Source organism: Colletotrichum abscissum, assembly GCF_030869225.1.
Source record: "Colletotrichum abscissum strain IMI 504890 chromosome Unknown Scaffold_13.1, whole genome shotgun sequence".
Lineage (NCBI taxonomy): Eukaryota > Fungi > Ascomycota > Sordariomycetes > Glomerellales > Glomerellaceae > Colletotrichum > Colletotrichum abscissum.
Genome location: NW_026850021.1, coordinates 1,070,464 through 1,088,289, shown reverse-complemented (window position 1 = coordinate 1,088,289; position 17,826 = coordinate 1,070,464). Strand labels below are relative to the sequence as shown.

The 17,826-nt window shown below is 53.8% G+C and overlaps 7 protein-coding genes across 7 annotated transcripts; 2 read left to right on the top strand and 5 right to left on the bottom strand.

Annotated features, from left to right (window-relative positions):
* Positions 1-741: 741 nt before the first annotated feature.
* Positions 742-2,080, top strand: CABS01_06537 (CS domain-containing protein; the record flags this gene model as incomplete). The annotated part of the gene is made up of 2 exons (XM_060539903.1): positions 742-1,509; positions 1,571-2,080. The coding sequence occupies 2 exons, from the start codon at positions 742-744 to the stop codon at positions 2,078-2,080; spliced, it is 1,278 nt and encodes a 425-aa protein (XP_060404440.1).
* Positions 2,081-2,603: 523 nt separating this feature from the next.
* Positions 2,604-4,046, bottom strand: CABS01_06536 (TfdA family Taurine catabolism dioxygenase TauD; the record flags this gene model as incomplete). Its single annotated transcript, XM_060539902.1, has 1 exon — positions 2,604-4,046. The coding sequence occupies one exon, from the start codon at positions 4,044-4,046 to the stop codon at positions 2,604-2,606; it is 1,443 nt and encodes a 480-aa protein (XP_060404439.1).
* A 1,732-nt stretch (positions 4,047-5,778) lies between these two features.
* Positions 5,779-6,798, bottom strand: CABS01_06535 (GDSL-like Lipase/Acylhydrolase; the record flags this gene model as incomplete). The annotated part of the gene is made up of 2 exons (XM_060539901.1): positions 5,779-6,237; positions 6,304-6,798. 2 exons carry the CDS (start codon positions 6,796-6,798, stop codon positions 5,779-5,781), a joined length of 954 nt encoding a protein of 317 aa, XP_060404438.1.
* A 776-nt stretch (positions 6,799-7,574) lies between these two features.
* CABS01_06534 (uncharacterized protein) lies at positions 7,575-7,757 on the bottom strand (the record flags this gene model as incomplete). Its single annotated transcript, XM_060539900.1, has 1 exon — positions 7,575-7,757. One exon carries the CDS (start codon positions 7,755-7,757, stop codon positions 7,575-7,577), a length of 183 nt encoding a protein of 60 aa, XP_060404437.1.
* Positions 7,758-8,296: 539 nt separating this feature from the next.
* On the bottom strand, positions 8,297-10,570 carry CABS01_06533 (tRNA intron endonuclease; the record flags this gene model as incomplete). Its single annotated transcript, XM_060539899.1, has 1 exon — positions 8,297-10,570. The coding sequence occupies one exon, from the start codon at positions 10,568-10,570 to the stop codon at positions 8,297-8,299; it is 2,274 nt and encodes a 757-aa protein (XP_060404436.1).
* Positions 10,571-11,636: 1,066 nt separating this feature from the next.
* Positions 11,637-13,288, top strand: CABS01_06532 (ceramide glucosyltransferase; the record flags this gene model as incomplete). Its single annotated transcript, XM_060539898.1, has 2 exons — positions 11,637-11,734; positions 11,782-13,288. 2 exons carry the CDS (start codon positions 11,637-11,639, stop codon positions 13,286-13,288), a joined length of 1,605 nt encoding a protein of 534 aa, XP_060404435.1.
* Positions 13,289-13,611: 323 nt separating this feature from the next.
* CABS01_06531 (tannase and feruloyl esterase) lies at positions 13,612-15,210 on the bottom strand (the record flags this gene model as incomplete). The annotated part of the gene is made up of 1 exon (XM_060539897.1): positions 13,612-15,210. The coding sequence occupies one exon, from the start codon at positions 15,208-15,210 to the stop codon at positions 13,612-13,614; it is 1,599 nt and encodes a 532-aa protein (XP_060404434.1).
* Positions 15,211-17,826: the final 2,616 nt, after the last annotated feature.

Here is a 17,826-nt window from a genome sequence, read left to right as displayed (position 1 = left end):
ACCACGTCGGGACGGACAGGCGCAATGGGCGTCGGACAAGGCAGGAGGCCAGAGGGAGCAAAAGCGCTTCGGCTATCACCACGAGTCGAGATGCTTGACCGGATGACTCCCTCGGTGATGCTCCAGAGGGTTTTAGGCGGTGGTGTTTCGATTAATCATGTGGTCACCATTTTTTCGACTTTTTGTTGACAATCTCCTGTAGGATATTCAAGGGGAGCCCGACCTCTTGTTGCGAGATAGTCTTTTCTCACTATTACTACGATATATATCCTGAAACAATCTTGTCTAGATTACATATGCGCTGCTTCTGCACTTGCCCCAACAAGGAGATGCTTCGTGATATATATTCGGTGAAGCGAGCAAGTTTCGGTGAGTCGGATGGTGAGGGTGTGCCGACCGAACTTAGTGGCGGAAAGTGGAGAGGCTGCCCCACCACAGCTTCCAGAACAGTCTGACCCCTCCGAGCTGGAGGCAGCACCGACTGAACCTTGTTGGGTCTGCAGCTACCTTTCCTGCATCACCGTTTGTTCACTGACCGTGTGCTTTTCTCCCTTCCACTGCAAGCGGGTTGCTATCTGTTTCCTTTCAACCCACGCTTCTTCTCTTTGAGACTTCGTCGTAGGTATAAATACCGGTTCAGGAATAAACACGGCACAGCAGTCATTCGACTTTCCAAGCTCACTTCGGTCCGCATCGAATACCTCCCATTCCCCCAGCATCCAAAGAAGCAAACATTCCAAAATGTCCGAATACACAGCCGGCGCAGCCGGCATGACCGCCGTCGACAACAGAGACTGGGAAACCGCCATCACCCAGCTCTCCAAGGCGATCAAGGTCATCAAATCCCCCAAGTGGCTCATCGGCCGCTCCAAGGCCTACATCGGCACAAAGGACTTCCGCCGCGCCCTCCGCGACGCCGAACTCGCCCAAGTCGCCGCCGCGGGCCGCAACAACCGCCCCTTCATGGCCGACGCGCAGTACCGCCGCGCCGTCGCCCACTTCCGTCTCGGTGAGCTGGCCAACGCGGATACCTGCGCCACCTGGGCCCAGCGCATGGTCGAGGGCAAGAGCATGGCCGAGCTGAGGGCGCCCGAGGTCGACGACAAGGGGTTCGCGCAGGGTACTAGGAAGGCGCTGCAGGACGAGATAACGGCTGTCCGGCAGACGGAGGATCCGGCGCAGAGTAAGTTTGGGGCGATCTGGAACTCCATTTGCGCTTTGCGGCTGCAGATCCTGGGCGGGCTGGAGAAGCTTGCGGGGGACGATGAGAAGAGAAAGGTGACGGTCAAGTTTGCGCCTGACGTCTCGCTTGATGGTCCTGATACAGATGAGGTGGAGGAGTTTACAAAGGAGGAGATTGAGGTTGCCAAGGCGGAGGCGGTCGCGAAGCCGCAGCCCAAGAAGGATGTGCGTGTGGACTTCTTCCAGAGCAGTACTACTTTGACAGTCACTGTCTTTGCGAAGAACATCCCCAAGGACGACTTCAAGGTCGACTATGGCGATTCTGAGGTATGTCTTGCTCGAAATGAGCACAAAGCACCGGGCAGATGCTAACAGAGCTTTCCAACAGATCAGCATGTCGCACATTCCCGGCCATGAGCCCTCTTACACGATCCATCTCCACGGCCGCATCGACCCCGCTGGCTCGAAGCACACCGTCACCGCGAACAAGATTGAGTTTCAACTCAAGAAGGCGGAGGCCGTCAAGTGGCCTACACTGCAACGTCCCGCCGACAGCGCCGCTCCGGCAGCGAACAAGTCCAGCCCATCGCCCACTACAATCGCAACCGCGCAACCCAAGGCCGCCGCGACCTCTGGCCCCGCATACCCGACCTCTTCCAAGTCCGGACCCAAGAACTGGGATAAGCTCGAAGGCGCCGACGACGACGACAGCTCCGATATCAACGGGTTCTTCAAGACGCTGTACAAAGACGCCACGCCAGAGGCACGGCGCGCCATGATGAAGTCCTTCACCGAGAGCAACGGCACCTCGCTCAGCACCGACTGGGAGGACGTCAAGAACCGCAAGGTCGAGACTGTCCCTCCTGAAGGTGTCGAGGCTAAGAACTGGGAGTCTTAGGTGCTCAAGGTGGGCTGGTGCACCACAACCGAGGCTCATATGATAAGTAGCGAAACGCATGTTCACGGGTACGGATTAGGAGGCATTGGCATCTCCTATCAGGAATGGTTCGAGGGACATCATGATATGACATTGACGACGGGGCGTTTGGGCAGTGATTTTTGGGCATTTGCCTTTCCGCAGGCACAAAAAGTAGTGCATCATGAGAGGGAGAGAGCACGTGTTCTTATTCCTCTTCAATCTGGCGTTAGGCTTCGTTGATCGAAAAGTAAGTTGCTGGATTATACGTAGGTTATTGAAGACCAGCGACCACAATTTCCTCGATTGACTTGCCACGATCTCCATTTGGACATGTAACATCATCGTGTACACATGGTGTGTGACTAAAAACCAGCACCACAATGCCGGCTCTCCAAAATGCACCAGACTAAGGTATATGTACATGCATAGTCTCGACTGACTGAGCGCATCAAACCAAGTTCATGTTGCTTTCTAGATTTCTGATCCAACATCTTCCACGTCCTCAGATGGGTTCGAGGAACGGCCGTAGGGCACTTTTGAAATCTTCATCGGCGACATATGTACCCTTCAGCCAGCGGCGCCCGCTTGCCGTGTCGAATGCACGGCGACCGTGGAGGACGCGTCGGTTATCGAATAGCACGCACTCGCCCGGTTGGAGCCTGTGCTGGTACATATTGTCTTCTTGCTCCAGGGTTTCTTGGAATATCCGCGCTCCCTTGATCCAGGCTTGCCAAGTTTCAGAGCTTGCTTTATCGGGCGTGCCTGGGAGAGGCGCCTGGAAAGGCGGGGACCACCAGACCTCGCGGTCTTCTCCAATTTTATCAGCGATGACGGGCCGAGCTTGGCGGTAGAAGAAACCGTTCTTGGCGTAGTGGTAGGGAACCGGGTATTTGGCCAATGCAGAGTAGGACTCGGGTTGGAATCTTTCGAGCCAGGTGGCGGCGTGTAGGGCGTCGCTGAAAATGGACTCACCCCCTGAGCACGAGTTCTCCAAGCAATGGAGGAGTTGGATGCGAGGCGGCGAGTCGAGATAGAGCATGTCCGAGTGCAGGCCTAGGTAAGAGGAGGTGTAGGCAACGTTTTCAGCATCCGGTTTAGAGATGACGTCCCAGGTGTGGCCATAAAATGTCTCCTTGACGGCACCGAATTTCAGAGCTATATCAGCTACGGCCTTTTCGGTTTGAGGCACATTGGTGAGGAAAACGAGCCCAATCTTGGCGAGTGAAAGGGCGGTTGACCTGAAAGCCGGGCCTCCCTCCATGTAGTCTTTATAGTCGATCCTCTCAAGCTTATCAAGAAGGGTTTCCTTATTCCACATATACCTCTGGGCCTTTTTCACACTGGCATGATGGAAGAAAAGGACTGGCCGTTCGGTCAACAACCCCGCCAGACTCTGGGGGCCGGTGGCGGGAAAGACGGAAACGTGGCCAACGTCGGCAGCTCGCGGGATGTCGTTTGTCCAGCGGATCTCATAGGAGCCATTTGGCATCTGCTTTGCGCTCTCGAAGGCAATTCCGCTTGGGATTTCGGCGGTGGAGAAGGACTTGTTGCCCGAGGAAGGGCTGACGCAGTGCGGGCAACCACAGCGGTCTCGGAGCCAAGCCACGTCTATGTGTTTCGTATGCTTTTGGCCATCACATTGACCGGTGATAAGAAGCTCCTGGCGACTCGGTAGGATAGCAACTTCAACCACCTCTAGTTCTGCTTGCGCCTTCGGGTCTATCCGCAGCGCGGGGTCGGGTATCGTTGCAGCCACTTCGACCTGTGGTTCCTGGCGCAGGGCCGCGGCTTCTTGGGTCTTTGGAGAGGTGGTGTGAACACTAGCGGAGGTCGAAGGCAGGACACGCCGGCGGAGGAAAGGAGAGGGGATGATCGGTCTCGTTGTCGCATGCTCGAGGAGGCGCACCACCCGCGCCGCGGGGCGGAGAGTTCGTGCCAGGACCATAGTCGAAGTCTTGCGAGGAATGCAGCGTTGTCGAGTGGGGGTATTCTGTAAACCAAGAAACACAGAATACGGAGGTTGTGGCAGCTACTGGGAAGCCGCGCGACGAGGAGAACAGCAAGAGACGCGCAGCTGGACTTGGTCAGCTCGGTGGGACGTCGCGACCTTGGTTGTATCGCAAGAGCCGAGGGAGGGGCTCTATAAGGTAAGAGAATATGTAAGTACGACTTTCCGAGTGCACAGTAAAGACTGGATGAGCGGACAATGATCCGATTAAAGGGGGGAGGTTGGCCGGTCCAATCCCACTTCGTCACTGCCCTAAGGGTAAGCTCCGGTCTCGACCCTCCGTTGACGGCGGGACGGAAGCTCCCACCTCAGAGTTTAGGGGAGCAGCGGCAGCAGCAGCAGGGCAGGAAGGGGCCGAAACGAGGGGACGAACCTCGGTCGGATGGCATCTTTTTCTGGGGAAGGCGGGGGAGCTTGGTCACTGTATGCCGCACTGTACCCTGACTGAGGGGCACCTTCTTCACATGCATTTTACTGTGTACGTATTCTGCAAGTCTTCCACCAGTCTTCCATCTTATCTAATCTTTTCCATCTCAACCTCCAACTTTCCATTGAAATATGCCATTCCATGTTCCATCGCAACCTAATATTGATTTGAATTTCTGCTGCCTGTGATCCAGATGGACAATATTGCCTCTTCGGCACAGAATGTGCCCTACGCTTTCACCAAAGGTCTCTGACAAGCCTGAGCTCAATCGCAACTGAATCCTATGCTCATAGCCTTTGCCCCAGCTTTAGCATCCAGAGATAGCCAGATATCACATGCCGTGCATAGTTCGATTGACCCACGCGGAACCAGCCCTCGTGACCATTATTGGCGCCGGCAGCACTTTGGAATTCCGAGCGGCGCAGCTTAGCCCTTTCACATGAATCTTATATGCAAATATAATGACTCTAGGTTGCTCGCACCACAATCTTATCATCCTCCGTCCAGCCATGGTCCATCTGAAGAGCGACCCTGGGAGAAAATAGCAGAGACTCATGACGGCATGAGTAGCGGGGATAGAGACAAGATACTCGAAATTTCTCTTGGCATTACTAACGATGCGGTGCCAGTTTGGTGCATGCCAGATGTTGGCTATTTAGCAAGGTCATTTCCAACTTACACACACACGTATTACTGCTGTTCTATAAGCCGACGGGATACACTGGGGAATCTGATTTGAGGCTGACGGAGATTTCCCGACTAAACTTGCGACGCGAAATTCGATCGCGTTGGCCCAATACTTTTTGGGTTTCTCAAAATAGGCATCGTCACTTATCATAATTGTCTTCGTGAGACGGTCTTATTTCGTGAAAGTTTCCCAAGTTGTTCCAAAGTTCAAGAAGGGGAGTTCAGCTTTCTCCTGCTCACATTTAGTAAAAGATCATGCTAGGGACTTCGCTTGACTTATGGACTGTCACATTCGGCCCCTGCACTGGATCCACAGGACTGACTTTCTAGACTTGAAGAAAAGTGACGAGTAAGAATGAGGGCTCTTAGACACCCATCAAAGCATGTGTAACATTCTGCCCACCACAAAGTTCAAATCTCACATTTTTAGCAAAATTTACACCATAACAATCATTGATAACGAAGCAAGGTTATGAGGCAATTTCAATAGATATTATCAACATCCAGTTGAATACGAAAAATACGAAAGTATAGGCCTTTCCCTAGAAGCCCCTTTTAGACAGTGGAGCTGTTAATCGCCTTCCAAATCTCATCGCTCAACGTCTTGTTGGGCGTGAACCACTGCTCGAGCCCCTTGTTCTTCTGCAGCACAAGGTCCGCCACCAACCGTCCAAAGACGACGCTGCCCTCGGCGTTGAGATGCGTGTTGTCGCTCTCGACGAGGTTGTACGAGTGGGCCTTTGTCTCGCCGATGGCCTGGACGTACTTGCGGCTGTTGAGGTTGAGGTCAATGTAGGTAGTCTTGGTCTCCGTCGCCGCGGCGATGGTGCGCTCGCGCTCGTTGGAGAGGTTGTTGGTCACGACGCCCGCCGAGTTGAAGCTGCGGCGCGTGAGAGGGGTGACGAGGATGGGCGTCGCGCCGAGGGCCTTGATTTCCTTGGCGAGGTTGCCGAGGTTTGTCTGGTACTGGTCGAGGGAGATGTTCTTTTCGGGCTTTTGGTCGTTGTGGCCGAACTATTTGATAGCCGTGTTAGCAGGTCCGAGAAGGTGATGGTAAGGATGAGGCAGTATAAGACTCACCTGAATCGTCACATAGACATCAAAGTTGGCCGTGTTGGACTTGACTGCGTCCTTGACGGTAGCCCAGTGTCCCTGGCTGACATAGTCGACCGTAGTACGTCCGTTGCGGCCGTAGTTTGTGCCGAACGCCGGCTTCTTCAGGAAGCTGAGGAAGCCATTGCCCCAACCGCCACCACCAGTAGACTGCACCGCGGTAGTCGAGTCACCGGCGAGGAAGAACGCGGGAGGCTTCGCGGCTCTTTTGTCCGCTGACGGGGCAGCCGAGACGAAGGCCGGGAGGAAGGCCGCGGCCGAGAGGAGGGCTTGAGGCTTCATCGTGGAGTCTTCTGTGGTGGTTGTCTGGTTCCAGTCTTCTTCAGGAGGTGCTGCTGCTTGCTGGGTGCTGCGTGGTAGTGACTGTGAAGCTGAAGACGAAGCTGAGGGAGTAGGAGCAACTCCACATGCAGACGTCCTTCGTCGCACCGGACGCCCATCCTCTTCATATACGAGAACCATCTCAGGTCCCCCTTTACCCTTTACGAGTATACCGACAGCTTCGTTTACCACCTGAACCTTGCCACGCCGTCCCCGGTCGAACACCGGTGCAGCCAAGGAAAAGCTCTCGAATCCTTGATGCAACCCCAAGCAGACAGCCGCACCTCCCAGGGCCAGGAACCCAGCTTCTTTCTCCCCTCGCTTGGTAGAACGAACCCGAATCTCCAAAGTCCTGCAGGGAAAATTAGATCGAGCAACAAAAGCTTAGGGTATTACACCGTAGAATCCGGCGAAAGGCAAATGGAAACGGCCTGTACCTACTTTACTCCACACCCCTGGCAGGTCTGGGATGATGCTGGGATACTTGGCTGTCCCCCACTCGCGATGGTGTAGTAGCCGTAGCTTGGGAATTTTCTTCCGTCAATGGGATGAAGACAAAGTTTAGTAGATTACCCCTCTTGCCTTTTCCCCCCTGGCCCCCCCGACTCCCCCAAAAGCTTAGCCACGTTCGGAACTGGTGGAGGAATGCAACGATTCTCCGAGACAAATTAGCTCTTTGAGCAGACTAAAGCTCCCGTGGCTCCTTAGCTTTCCCGTCGCTTCATCTTTTTTCTTTCTCTTGTGCTAGGGTTGGGATTGGCAGGAAATTGAATTGAGCAGAGATGCTACTCACGTCATCTGCTGCAGGTATTGAACACCACACCACTCCATTCTCTGTCGCCGGCATTAGCCTCAGCTACCCTCCTGCACGCCGGGCGAGCGGACGGCACCTAGCCCAGTTAGATCTCTAGAAGGATTCAGATAGATCGCGGGGTTTTCGGGGCGAGGTCGGGGAAAACACCACCATTCCCAATCCATATGCGCGGTGTGGGGTTGGCTCGGTCCCTGGAATAAGATTGACCGTCGCAGTTCGTCCGAATAGGACACGAGGACCCGAGTCTTGGCCACCTGGTGCCATGATGCAAAGCTTGAGTGGTCATGGTGCGGTGTCAACTTGTGAAGGGGGGCTCTGTGATGAAGGGGAGGAAAGAATTGGCTTGGGTATGCTTGGTAAAGGCTTGGACAACCCGAGAACAGACGTTGACTCCGGGGCCGGGGGGCGGCGAAAGCACCTCCGTTTAACCCGCGGGAGGCCGAAGACGTGACTCGTGGGGAAAAGGAGAAAACTGCAAACGCCAGCTAAACCTGCATACTCGTGAACCGAGACGATTGTGAATTGACAGGATAGATTGCCTCATCATCATCTTACATTCATGGTGGGGTATTCTACTGTAGCAAGAAAGGCAATGGCATGCTGTCGCCGAATATGCCGTAGTCCGAGTCTTCCGTTTTACTCATACAAAGTGAACAATGCTTATGCCAGCATAGACACTCCCCAATATTCGTGTAAACCATGGATCCCCATGCATGGTCAGCACCTCAAAACCATGCCCAAGACCAGGCTTGTATCATTCGCCTCCAAACTTTTCCATGCCTTTTCCCAACGCCCGCCCAGATCGTGAATATGAAATGCGGGAAATCATCTGTTGCGGTTGCTTGACCACCGCTTAACCATAACTTCGCGAATCTTGTACAACTTAAAGACCTCGGCCGGCCCCTTCTTCATCGCCTCTTCCAATTGAGGAGGCGGCGGAATGTCGACGTAGACCAAAACCAAGCTCTTCTGGACGTGGGAGAGGACACGGACGATCCCGTGAAGCCAGTGCCAGGTCTTACGCGGGATCTTGCGGTCACTGTCCTTCCACCATTGGTGGGAATAGGATGGCAGGAGGATGGCGCCGAACTCTGCGTGATCAAACACGGGTCCTTTGGCGTACAGCATCCAGTCGACGCCAAACTTGATACCTGCTCTGGGAACCCATCCCAAGGAGCGGAAGTGATGGTACACGGCATAATTTACAAGAAATCCATCATCCGGCTGGAGCTCCTCTGTAGGGCGACGGGGGAAGTAGGAGTATTGTCTAAAGAGATTGAACAGCTCAGGAGTCGGGATCGGAGTCTTGGTGGTAGGGTCGATAACTCGTAGAGCACCCATGCCGAAAGCCAGGAAGAATGCTTCCTCGGATGTGAGCTGGAGGTGTTCCTTGTTCACGACCTCGACTGCCTCCGCATGGACATCGTCTAGCTTCTCAAGTTTCTTGACATCATCAGATCTAGTCACCTCTTCCGAATCTGTCTCCAAGACGCTAGGGCCCAATGGCGTGCCATTGACAGGCGGTGTCGCCTTTCCATTGTTTCCGTTGTGAAGAGCGAGTCTGGGGCTAGGCGGGTCGGACAGCTGATATGTGGCCGACTCAACCTTGGGCGAGAAGCGAACGCTCTTGCGACGTTTGGCCGACTTGGGTGTTGATGGGATCTCGGTAGAGTTGACAGCGGATTTTGCCACCCCGTTCAAACCATTTTGATGAAGCATCTTGTCACCATTATTATTCGTTATCAAGTCGTTGATCAGATGGCCGTTTACGCCCACGTCTTCATGGATTGTCGACAGCTTTGGTGTTGCGGAGGGAGTAGTGTCGGTAACAGGGCTCTCATCAATGTTCGTCATCGTGGCGTGGTCGCCATTCATCGTTCCGTTGGTAACAGGCTCGGCGTTGGGGAGAGATAAAAGCTCCAGGGGCCCAACCGGCGAGGCATTTGCTGATATAGTTGAGATGCCGTTGACGAATGGTTCCTTGGCTTGGGGCTCGGAGGAACACAAGCCAATTTCCTGTGATGTAGTAGGCTCGTGGATGCCGTTGACTTGCCGAGCACCACCATTTAACGTCTCAATCTCAGTTGAGTTTGCTGTCGCAGACAGACTATGCGAGTTGGGAAGGCACAGCAGTTGTAATGGGCCAACGGGAGCATTCCATGCGACAGGAAGAGGCGTCAAAGGCACTTGGCCCACCGGCAGGGCATTTTCGGATTCGTCGACAGCCTCAAGATCTTGGGCCGAATGAAGGAAGTCACTGGGCTTGACAATCTTGGCTGGCTCGATAGCTGTAGATGCCCCTTGGAAGGTCGAGGGTTTGGTAGAAATTTGGCCGATAGCCTCGGGCTCAGTGACGGACGCCACCGTTATCGTATCGACACCGTTGGTTTGCAGGTGATTGGATTGGGCGGCAAGCGCTGATTTAAGGGGAACAAGTGGCTCAGGCAGTGTATCCGCGTCTGTCGAGGCTTCTCGCTCAGGATCATCATTGTTCGTTGCATCAAGGATGGCGTCAGCCTCGGTGACCAGGGCAGCAGAGTTGACTACGCCATCTCCTGACACCTGAGTCGCCAACTGGGCTTCCTGGAGTCGTAATTGTCTGATGGCTTCTTGCTCTGTCTTGGCTCTCTCCCACTTCATCTGCCTTCGCTCTTCACGTCTGTTAGCTGTTACCAGCTCGCTGACCTGGCCTGGCACGAGGCCTCGCCTGACATGCTCGCGCTTCAACCAGTTGGGCTCACTTCGACTTAAGTTGCCCTTGCCGTAGAACCCTTGTTCCCACAGCGCGCGCATGGACTTTTCGTCGATGATGTTGACAGATTTGGATTCTGGGGACCAGAGACCCTCGTGCACAGTGGACGGTTCAGCAGGCGGTGGGAACAAGGCTTGTTTCGTCCATGCGAAAAGGACATGGAATAGAGAAATTGGATTATTCGGATAAAAGCTAGGAAGCGGAAATGTCCGTATGGGAGCAGGCAACTCGTAAATCTTGTGCAACGGAGGGCCTCGCGGCCGCGACGTCGTGGGAGACTTCGAGGAGCTCTGGGCAGGCATCGTAGCTTGCGCCGGCTGTGAAGCCGTAATCTTAGTTTGCGACATTATGCTAGCAAATCATGTCTGTCTTTTGGGCACTGGTCAGCTTATTGTCCATGGCTCAGTGCTTGAAGAACAAAAAGAATTGTGTCCAAAGTTTGCATCAGATACCGTTGTAGTCTATATTGTTTCGCGGCACAGAGGTTCAATGAAGACGCACTCTTCGCACAATGGGTAATAGGTGTCATCATAGCAAACATTCAGGTGGAGGGGCAGCCAAGGTAACCTTTTTCAACCGCGCGATAGAGTCATCGCGACGATCAAGCAGGGCTGGGCCAACCGCGGCAACCACCTCATGGACCAAGGGAAGAAGAGATTGAGAGAACGTTGTAGCAACTTACTTGATTGAGGAATTTTCCACCCGTCCAGCCGACAGATCACCCGTCAATTGGGCCATGCAAGCCGAAAATCACCTCACTTTTTCGAGGCAGCTCGATCCTGTTCGGCAGACGTGTGTGGATGGTGAAGGAAGAAAACGGTGTTGCTCGCAGAAAATTTCAGCGTAGAAAAAGGTCTCCGCCGTATCCATCGCTCGCTTCCGTCAAAGCCCCCGCCGTCTGACTCTTTCAAGGCTCGCTCACCCACTGGTCCGTGCCCAGGCCCGGCTTTCACCTCCGGCCGGAATAACTCGGGTGGGGATAGCCCACAGGCATAAGATGAATCTTACCTAATCCAGTCTGGCTCAAGCCTCAGATTCCATCGGAGCTCCCGCCACAGTCACTACTCCCAAGGTACCTTATGTGGCTGATGGTCACAATTTCAAGCTTCGAGCTTGGTGGGGCGCGTCGAAATCCCATGCCACGCGACTCCCAGTCTCCGGTCCTACCGACTTTTGTAAGGTTATCGGCCCCGTCTCAGCTAAGCTTACGGCCAATTTCCAATTTCCTCGCTTCTGGGTAGGTAGGATTCGGGAGTCTGATCATTGCCATGTTGTCGGCGACTTCGTGACGAATTTTCCTTTCCTTTCTGCCGCGGTTTCCTCCCTCCCATGGTATTTGGGCGCACCAGCTATCCTTGATCCCAAACCCCCCTTTCCGCGCATCGCGCAGCGCAAAACGGCCTCGATCCCATAATGGCAGATTGGTCATCCGTGGCGCAAGCTATTGCGATCGTTTGTGCTGGGTGGAGCACATTTGTCTATGCAGTGCAATCCATTGGTATCGTCAGAATGTGAGTGTAGTTCTAGATGATGCGGACCATCCACTGACCTTCTTCAGCTTCCTCTCGTACTCGTCTCGCCTGCGACCCGCCGTCTCCCCCTCTCTGAGCAAAGAAGATGTACCGCACATCACCATCATCCGTCCTGTCAAGGGTCTTGAGCATGGTCTCTATGAGTGCATAGCGTCCTCGTTTAGACAAGACTACCCGCGCGACAAGCTGACGATCCACCTCTGCGTGGCCGAAAAGATCGATCCGGCGTACCCCGTCTTAGTGAAGATAGTACAGGATTTCCCTGGTTTCGATGCTCGAGTCTTGGTTGAGGAGGAAGATCCGCTACTGCATGGCACTGATGGCCACACCGACAACCTGGGCCCAAACCCAAAGATCAGAAACATCAGTCGCGCATATCGAGAAGCCAAAGGAGACATCATCTGGGTCATGGACTGCAACATCTGGGTTGCCAAGGGCGTGGCTGGTCGGATGGTTGACAAGCTATTGGGATACGGGCCGGATGGTAAACAAGTCAGGCCGTACAAGTTTGTACACCTTCTGCCAATCGTCGTCGATACGGTGTCACGAGGAGACGTTTCAGCAGAGACGCAGACGCTCCTATATTCAACCCCCGACTCTAGCTCCTCGCAACACATCACCGGCAAAGGCCAAAGTGTTTCGTTCCTCGAGTATTCGAAGAGCCAAGGCGGAGGCCGACTCGATGAGATGTTCATGGCCACAAGTCACGCCAAGTTTTACAGCGCGATCAACACCGTTGGCGTAGCCCCTTGCGCCGTCGGCAAGAGCAACATGTTTCGCAAATCGCATCTGGACACCGTAACGGACCCAGCCCAAAACCCGATATTACCCAACAAGAACCTACCTAAGGGCATCAACTACTTCTCCGAGTACATCTGCGAGGATCACCTGATTGGCGATCTATTGTGGAAGTCGAGTCTGCCGGGCATGAAGAACCACGGACTCGTCATGGGCGACCTTGCAGTTCAACCAATGGCCGGCATGTCCGTACACGCATACTTTGCCCGCCGCGCTCGATGGCTTCGTGCGCGCAAGTGGACCGTTCTCGCCGCCACTTTGGTCGAGCCTGGTGTTGAGAGCCTGACCTGTTGCGGCTACTTTGCTTTCGCTGTTACCACTCTCCCCTGGTTCCACAGCACCTTTGGAACATCGCAGACTTGGGGCGCCTTTGGCCTCTACTGGACGGCTTTCACAACTATCTGGATGGCGTGTGATTGGTTCACATACAACCGCCTCCATGCTGGGTACACTGTTGAAGTGGACGAGAACACGCCAAAGTTTGCCAGGGGCACCGCGACACCTGGTGGAGCACCTCCGAGGTCCTTCTTGGAATGGCTGCCCGCGTGGCTCGGAAGAGAGTTTCTGGCCCTTCCCATTTGGGTTTGGGCTGTTTTCTGCGGCTCTACGGTGAACTGGAGAGGCCGAACCTTCAACGTTCGGTCGGACATGAGCGTTGTCGAAGTCGGCTCCCAGTCATTAGCCCCCTCTCAGGAGGCTAGCCAAAGGTCTAGAAGCAAGGACCGTTTGGATTAACGTCGGAATGATCATACACCTAGTACTAATAATTACGAATATTCATGACTGCACTTCTTGCTGACAGACCTTGTCGAATTTGAACTCATCTGAAACAATATGCATCATATTGAAGTGTCACAGGGTATCACCGCGTCATTTGCTCCTCAAAGTTATTGAGTTCCCTTTCTACGATGGAAAGTCTCTAGGGAGTTGGAAGAACATTATGTACGTGGATAGTATTTTAAGTATTCGCACAAACATACGGAACTGCCATCTGGTAAATACACGTATCGACAAGCTGACTTACTGGATCAATTCCTGTCACCACGAAGACCTTTTCCTTAGATCGGCACACATTCCCAGTTGTTCTCATCCTTGTAGTCCCCAGTTCCCTTAAAGACATTACGTGTCGGCCAGCGGCAGTGGCGACGCTTGTAGTCGACGCCAGCGCTCACCGTGTTGTTCACAAAAGCGGTGCCGGTAACAGTCTCAGGGGCAACACCTTCCTCGACCCAGCGGACCATAGCCATGAGGACGTTCTCCTCAGGGTCAAGGCTCGCCATGTTCTTGGCCTGGTTACCGATGAACGCAGCTCCGGTGCCACCACTGCAGTGAGCAAGGCCGGAAATACGGAACAGACGGTAAAACTCATCCAGCTCGGCTGGGGCCAGACCCATCGTCTGAGACACGTGCTCGTAGTACCTGGGCGAGTTATCGCTGGAGATCGTGCCGTCGATGAGGCCGTGGTAGTGCAGGAGCTTTCCACCGCGGTTCTGGAAAGGGGACAGGTCGCCGTCCCAGGTCTCGACGTTGAAGAGGTTCAGGCTCGATGAGCGCACATAGTCCTCGGGAGTAATCGTGGCCGGGTCCCAGGTCGAATCGTTCAGGATCGCGTACTTGAACCAGTCAGAGGCACCAAAGGGCTGTCCGTTGAAGTAGGTCTGCGGTGCGCCGCTGAGCTCGGCGCCGGGTTGCATGCGCGGGTAGACGAGGTCGCCAGAGGCGTCGATCAGGGGCGCGTAGATGCCACGGAGGGTCTCAACCTGCTTCTGGGTGAGGCAGGCGTCTGTCTGGTTGCTGTTGACGCCGCAGAGGAGGCTTTCAGGCTTGTAGTCGCAGAGGTCGGGGGACTCGAGGAAGCCGTCCTTGACGCCGTCCAGCTCGTCGCACTGGGCCAGGATATCATCGTGGATAGTCGGCCACATGGTCATGGGAATGAAGGTGTCCGCGCCCTGCTGGCCGGTGAGGGGAAGGAAGTGGCAACTCCAGGAGGTGAGATTGTTGAAGGAGAAGGCCGGCGCTCCGGCGACGATGCCGTCAAAGTTCTCGGGGAAAGCCTGAGCCTGCTTGAAGCCCTGACGGCCTCCAGTAGAACAGCCGAGATAGTAGCTCTTCGTATGGGGCTTATTGTAGAACGACTTGGTAACGTCCTTGCCGACGACGACACCAGTCGTCAGGGCGCGGTACACGAAGTCCTCGATCACATCCTCGTTGTTCAGGAACGGGAGTCCGCTCATGCCATCGTGGCCGTTGTTGGTGGCCACGGAAGCGAAGCCAAGGGAAGACGCATACGCGAGATCCTCGTACTGAACGCAGCCACCGAGGGCGCCGTTGCCGGTGCTGAGGAAGCGGCCGGTCCAGTTCTCGGGCAGCCAAGCTTCGAACTTGAGACCAGAGCGAGGCGAGGTAGCGATGCGCGCGGTGACACGGCAGATGTTGGCCGTGACATTCTGAGAGGGACGACTGCAAGTGGGATCCGCGTTCGGGAACTGCAAGGTGGTTCCTGCTGGGACGTACTCGGAGGCGGTGGAGTTGGCCCCGTTGATACGTAGAGAAGTTGCAAAAGAGGCGCACTGTTGCTCAAAGGTCGTGTTACCCTTGGTCAGGGCAACGGCTTGAACACTTGGCGCCAGGGCGCCAAGAAGCATGAGTGGTAACATAATGAGAGACAAGCTTTTGTGAATGAAAGACTGAGTGAGTGTAAAGAATGCTGAGTGGTCCATGAAACAACATCATGTGCAGGATGCGAAGCCGCGTTCCTTTTGTACACTTCAAGACATCGTACTTTTCAATAAGTTGAGCAAGGACGCGTAATTCAAACTTGAACGATTCATGCCCTCATCAAAAACTTCCTAAATCTGGGTCATAGCTAGGGCAGCGGGAACACCGACATGTGGACGACTGTACAGTCTGTCGATATCGATGCTATTCAGGGATCCTACAATTTAGGTCAAAAAGCCGAGCAAAGTACTGTACCTCATGCAGTCCCGTTCTGCACCCCGCATAAAACAGTCTAATTACTGGCACCCAGCGCACATGGTGGTGGATAGAAACGCGCTTGGGTGCAACAGCCGGACCTAAACTCGGGCCCAAAGGGCCCAGACCTTGCCTGTATCTACCTAAGTATTTCACAAAGTCGCATGCTCCTGCCCCTTTGACAAGCTGCTGGTAGACAAAAGCTCAAGCTTGTAGACTAGAACCGTAGGGACTAAGCAATACCATCATCTGATCCTCGTTCGGTGTAGCGTCTACCTGCCATTCGCGGACGAGGGTGGTATTTTCAACGAGACACACAGCCTCCAACTCTTGTCTGTAGCATGGGGACCCTCCTTGACTACGCTCTACCTACCACCATCATTGCCCCTGAGGTGGCGCCAACTGCTGGGTGGAACAGCCCTGGCAATTTACTGGACAGCCCACTTCTTGTTATCAAGTATCTGTCACATCGTTGCACAACGACGACACGGCAGTAGTTCACGTAAGCATACCGGGGAGGACGTTTTCTGCTATAGGGCTACCGGGATAGGCAGTCAGATCTTCAGAGATCTTCAGTACCCCGGGGCCAATATGCTTCCGTCTCGGAACGCGGCACAGCGGAACTCGATTACCGCCTCGTTGTGCAACGGTGAAGAGGACGGTGGACCCGGTCGAACTACTATGCGAGACCTGCGGCTAGATACTTCAGGCTGAGCATTATTTTGCTACAAGGCGTTTCCGAAGGGCTAATCCCACCCGTACCCAAAGTTTACTTCGTTCAGAATTCTGGCGTTAAGGGATTTCAACTCAAAGGTATGAATCGCGCAAATGAGAAAAAAGACGGCACTTTCTTTAAGCTTAAGCCCTTTTACATATTGACAAATGACCTGTCACAATGTCTTGCCCACCTGAAGAGGGCTTTCCTGTAGACCGGGCGGATTAGTCAACTCTCCGAAAGTCCTTGAGGGAATGACGAGATTACAGGAGAGCGATTACGTCGTCTCTCGACGATCGCAAAAGAGTAGAGCCGGAGTTTACCAGCATAGTGGAGATAGATGCAGATGGCTGACACCTTAAACGAACCCTAGCCAGATGCTAAACTGTAAATAGGTGTGTACCCACCCCCGCGATGGCATGCTTAACCTTGACAGACAAGGACCTCGTCGGAGCTCTTCCGCGTACAGTTGTAAGGGGCGGGCAAATCTTTACCCACATACACGCTGTTCTCAAACCTAGAGCAATGGGGTTTTCGGCTTGTATCTCCTTTCTATGTTCTCAACCTGATGCCGAAAAATAAGGTACAACATGCTCTACCATGAGTTGTGTACATACCATCCCACATCTAAGCTAAGGCCAGAACTCACGCTTCAGCTTTTGCGTTGTACTATTTTCTGTTTCTCTTATTTGCCATTCGACGACCAATTGCTGCATAACGTTTCCATTGTTGGCGGCCATTGCGAAGTGTATCAAATACATAGATGGGCTGATATCCGTGCCCGAAATGCTGCACAGCCTCAAGAAACTTCAAGAGACAAGACCAAGTTTAGAATCACCGCCGATGGCCAAGAAAGCTGGGTCTACAGTGTTTTTCTTTGCAACAGGTGTTAGTTTAGTTGACAACAGGCCACATCGGATATCTCCCTGAGAGGAAAATTCCTACTTCATGATTTCTCTTCGGTGCCCATGTAACCTTCCAAGCCTCAATGCCATCATATGAACGAGGAGCGGCTCTGAGCACGGATAAAGAAGCATGATCTCTTCACCCTCTAAGATATGGTAGTCAAAGTACATGAAGTTCTGTCAATGCCGAGGCTGTAGCTCGGAGACTCTGTCCGTCTGCAAAGGGTCTGATGTGGGCTGGCAAGCCTGACATGTGTCATGCCCCGGAGACGCGACGCTTTTCGGAATGATCTACACGGATCCAACTTGCCAATTCTGATTTCGCGGATCCTTGGCAGGGGAGACCATCTGTCCTTTCGCGCGCGGCTGTGTGCAAAGGGCCGGCTAATTCTCTGCACATGGCTGACAAAAGTAAAGACTGCGTTCTAGCCATTTTCTGGGCTCTACGATCGAATAACTTACACCCCTACTGAGTCTGATGGGGTTATCAGACCCATCTGTTATTGCCGTTGCAGCATTGGCCTCAGGTAACAATGTGCTGATTCCATGGGCTGAGGTTCCGGTAAAGAGCCATCGGCGGTCTGTAGCAATTATCTGCTCGAGTCTACGAAAATACTCCTAACTGTCTTTTGGGGTGCTAAGGTGCCGGGTCCAATCAAAGTTACAGTCCTTCTATCCTC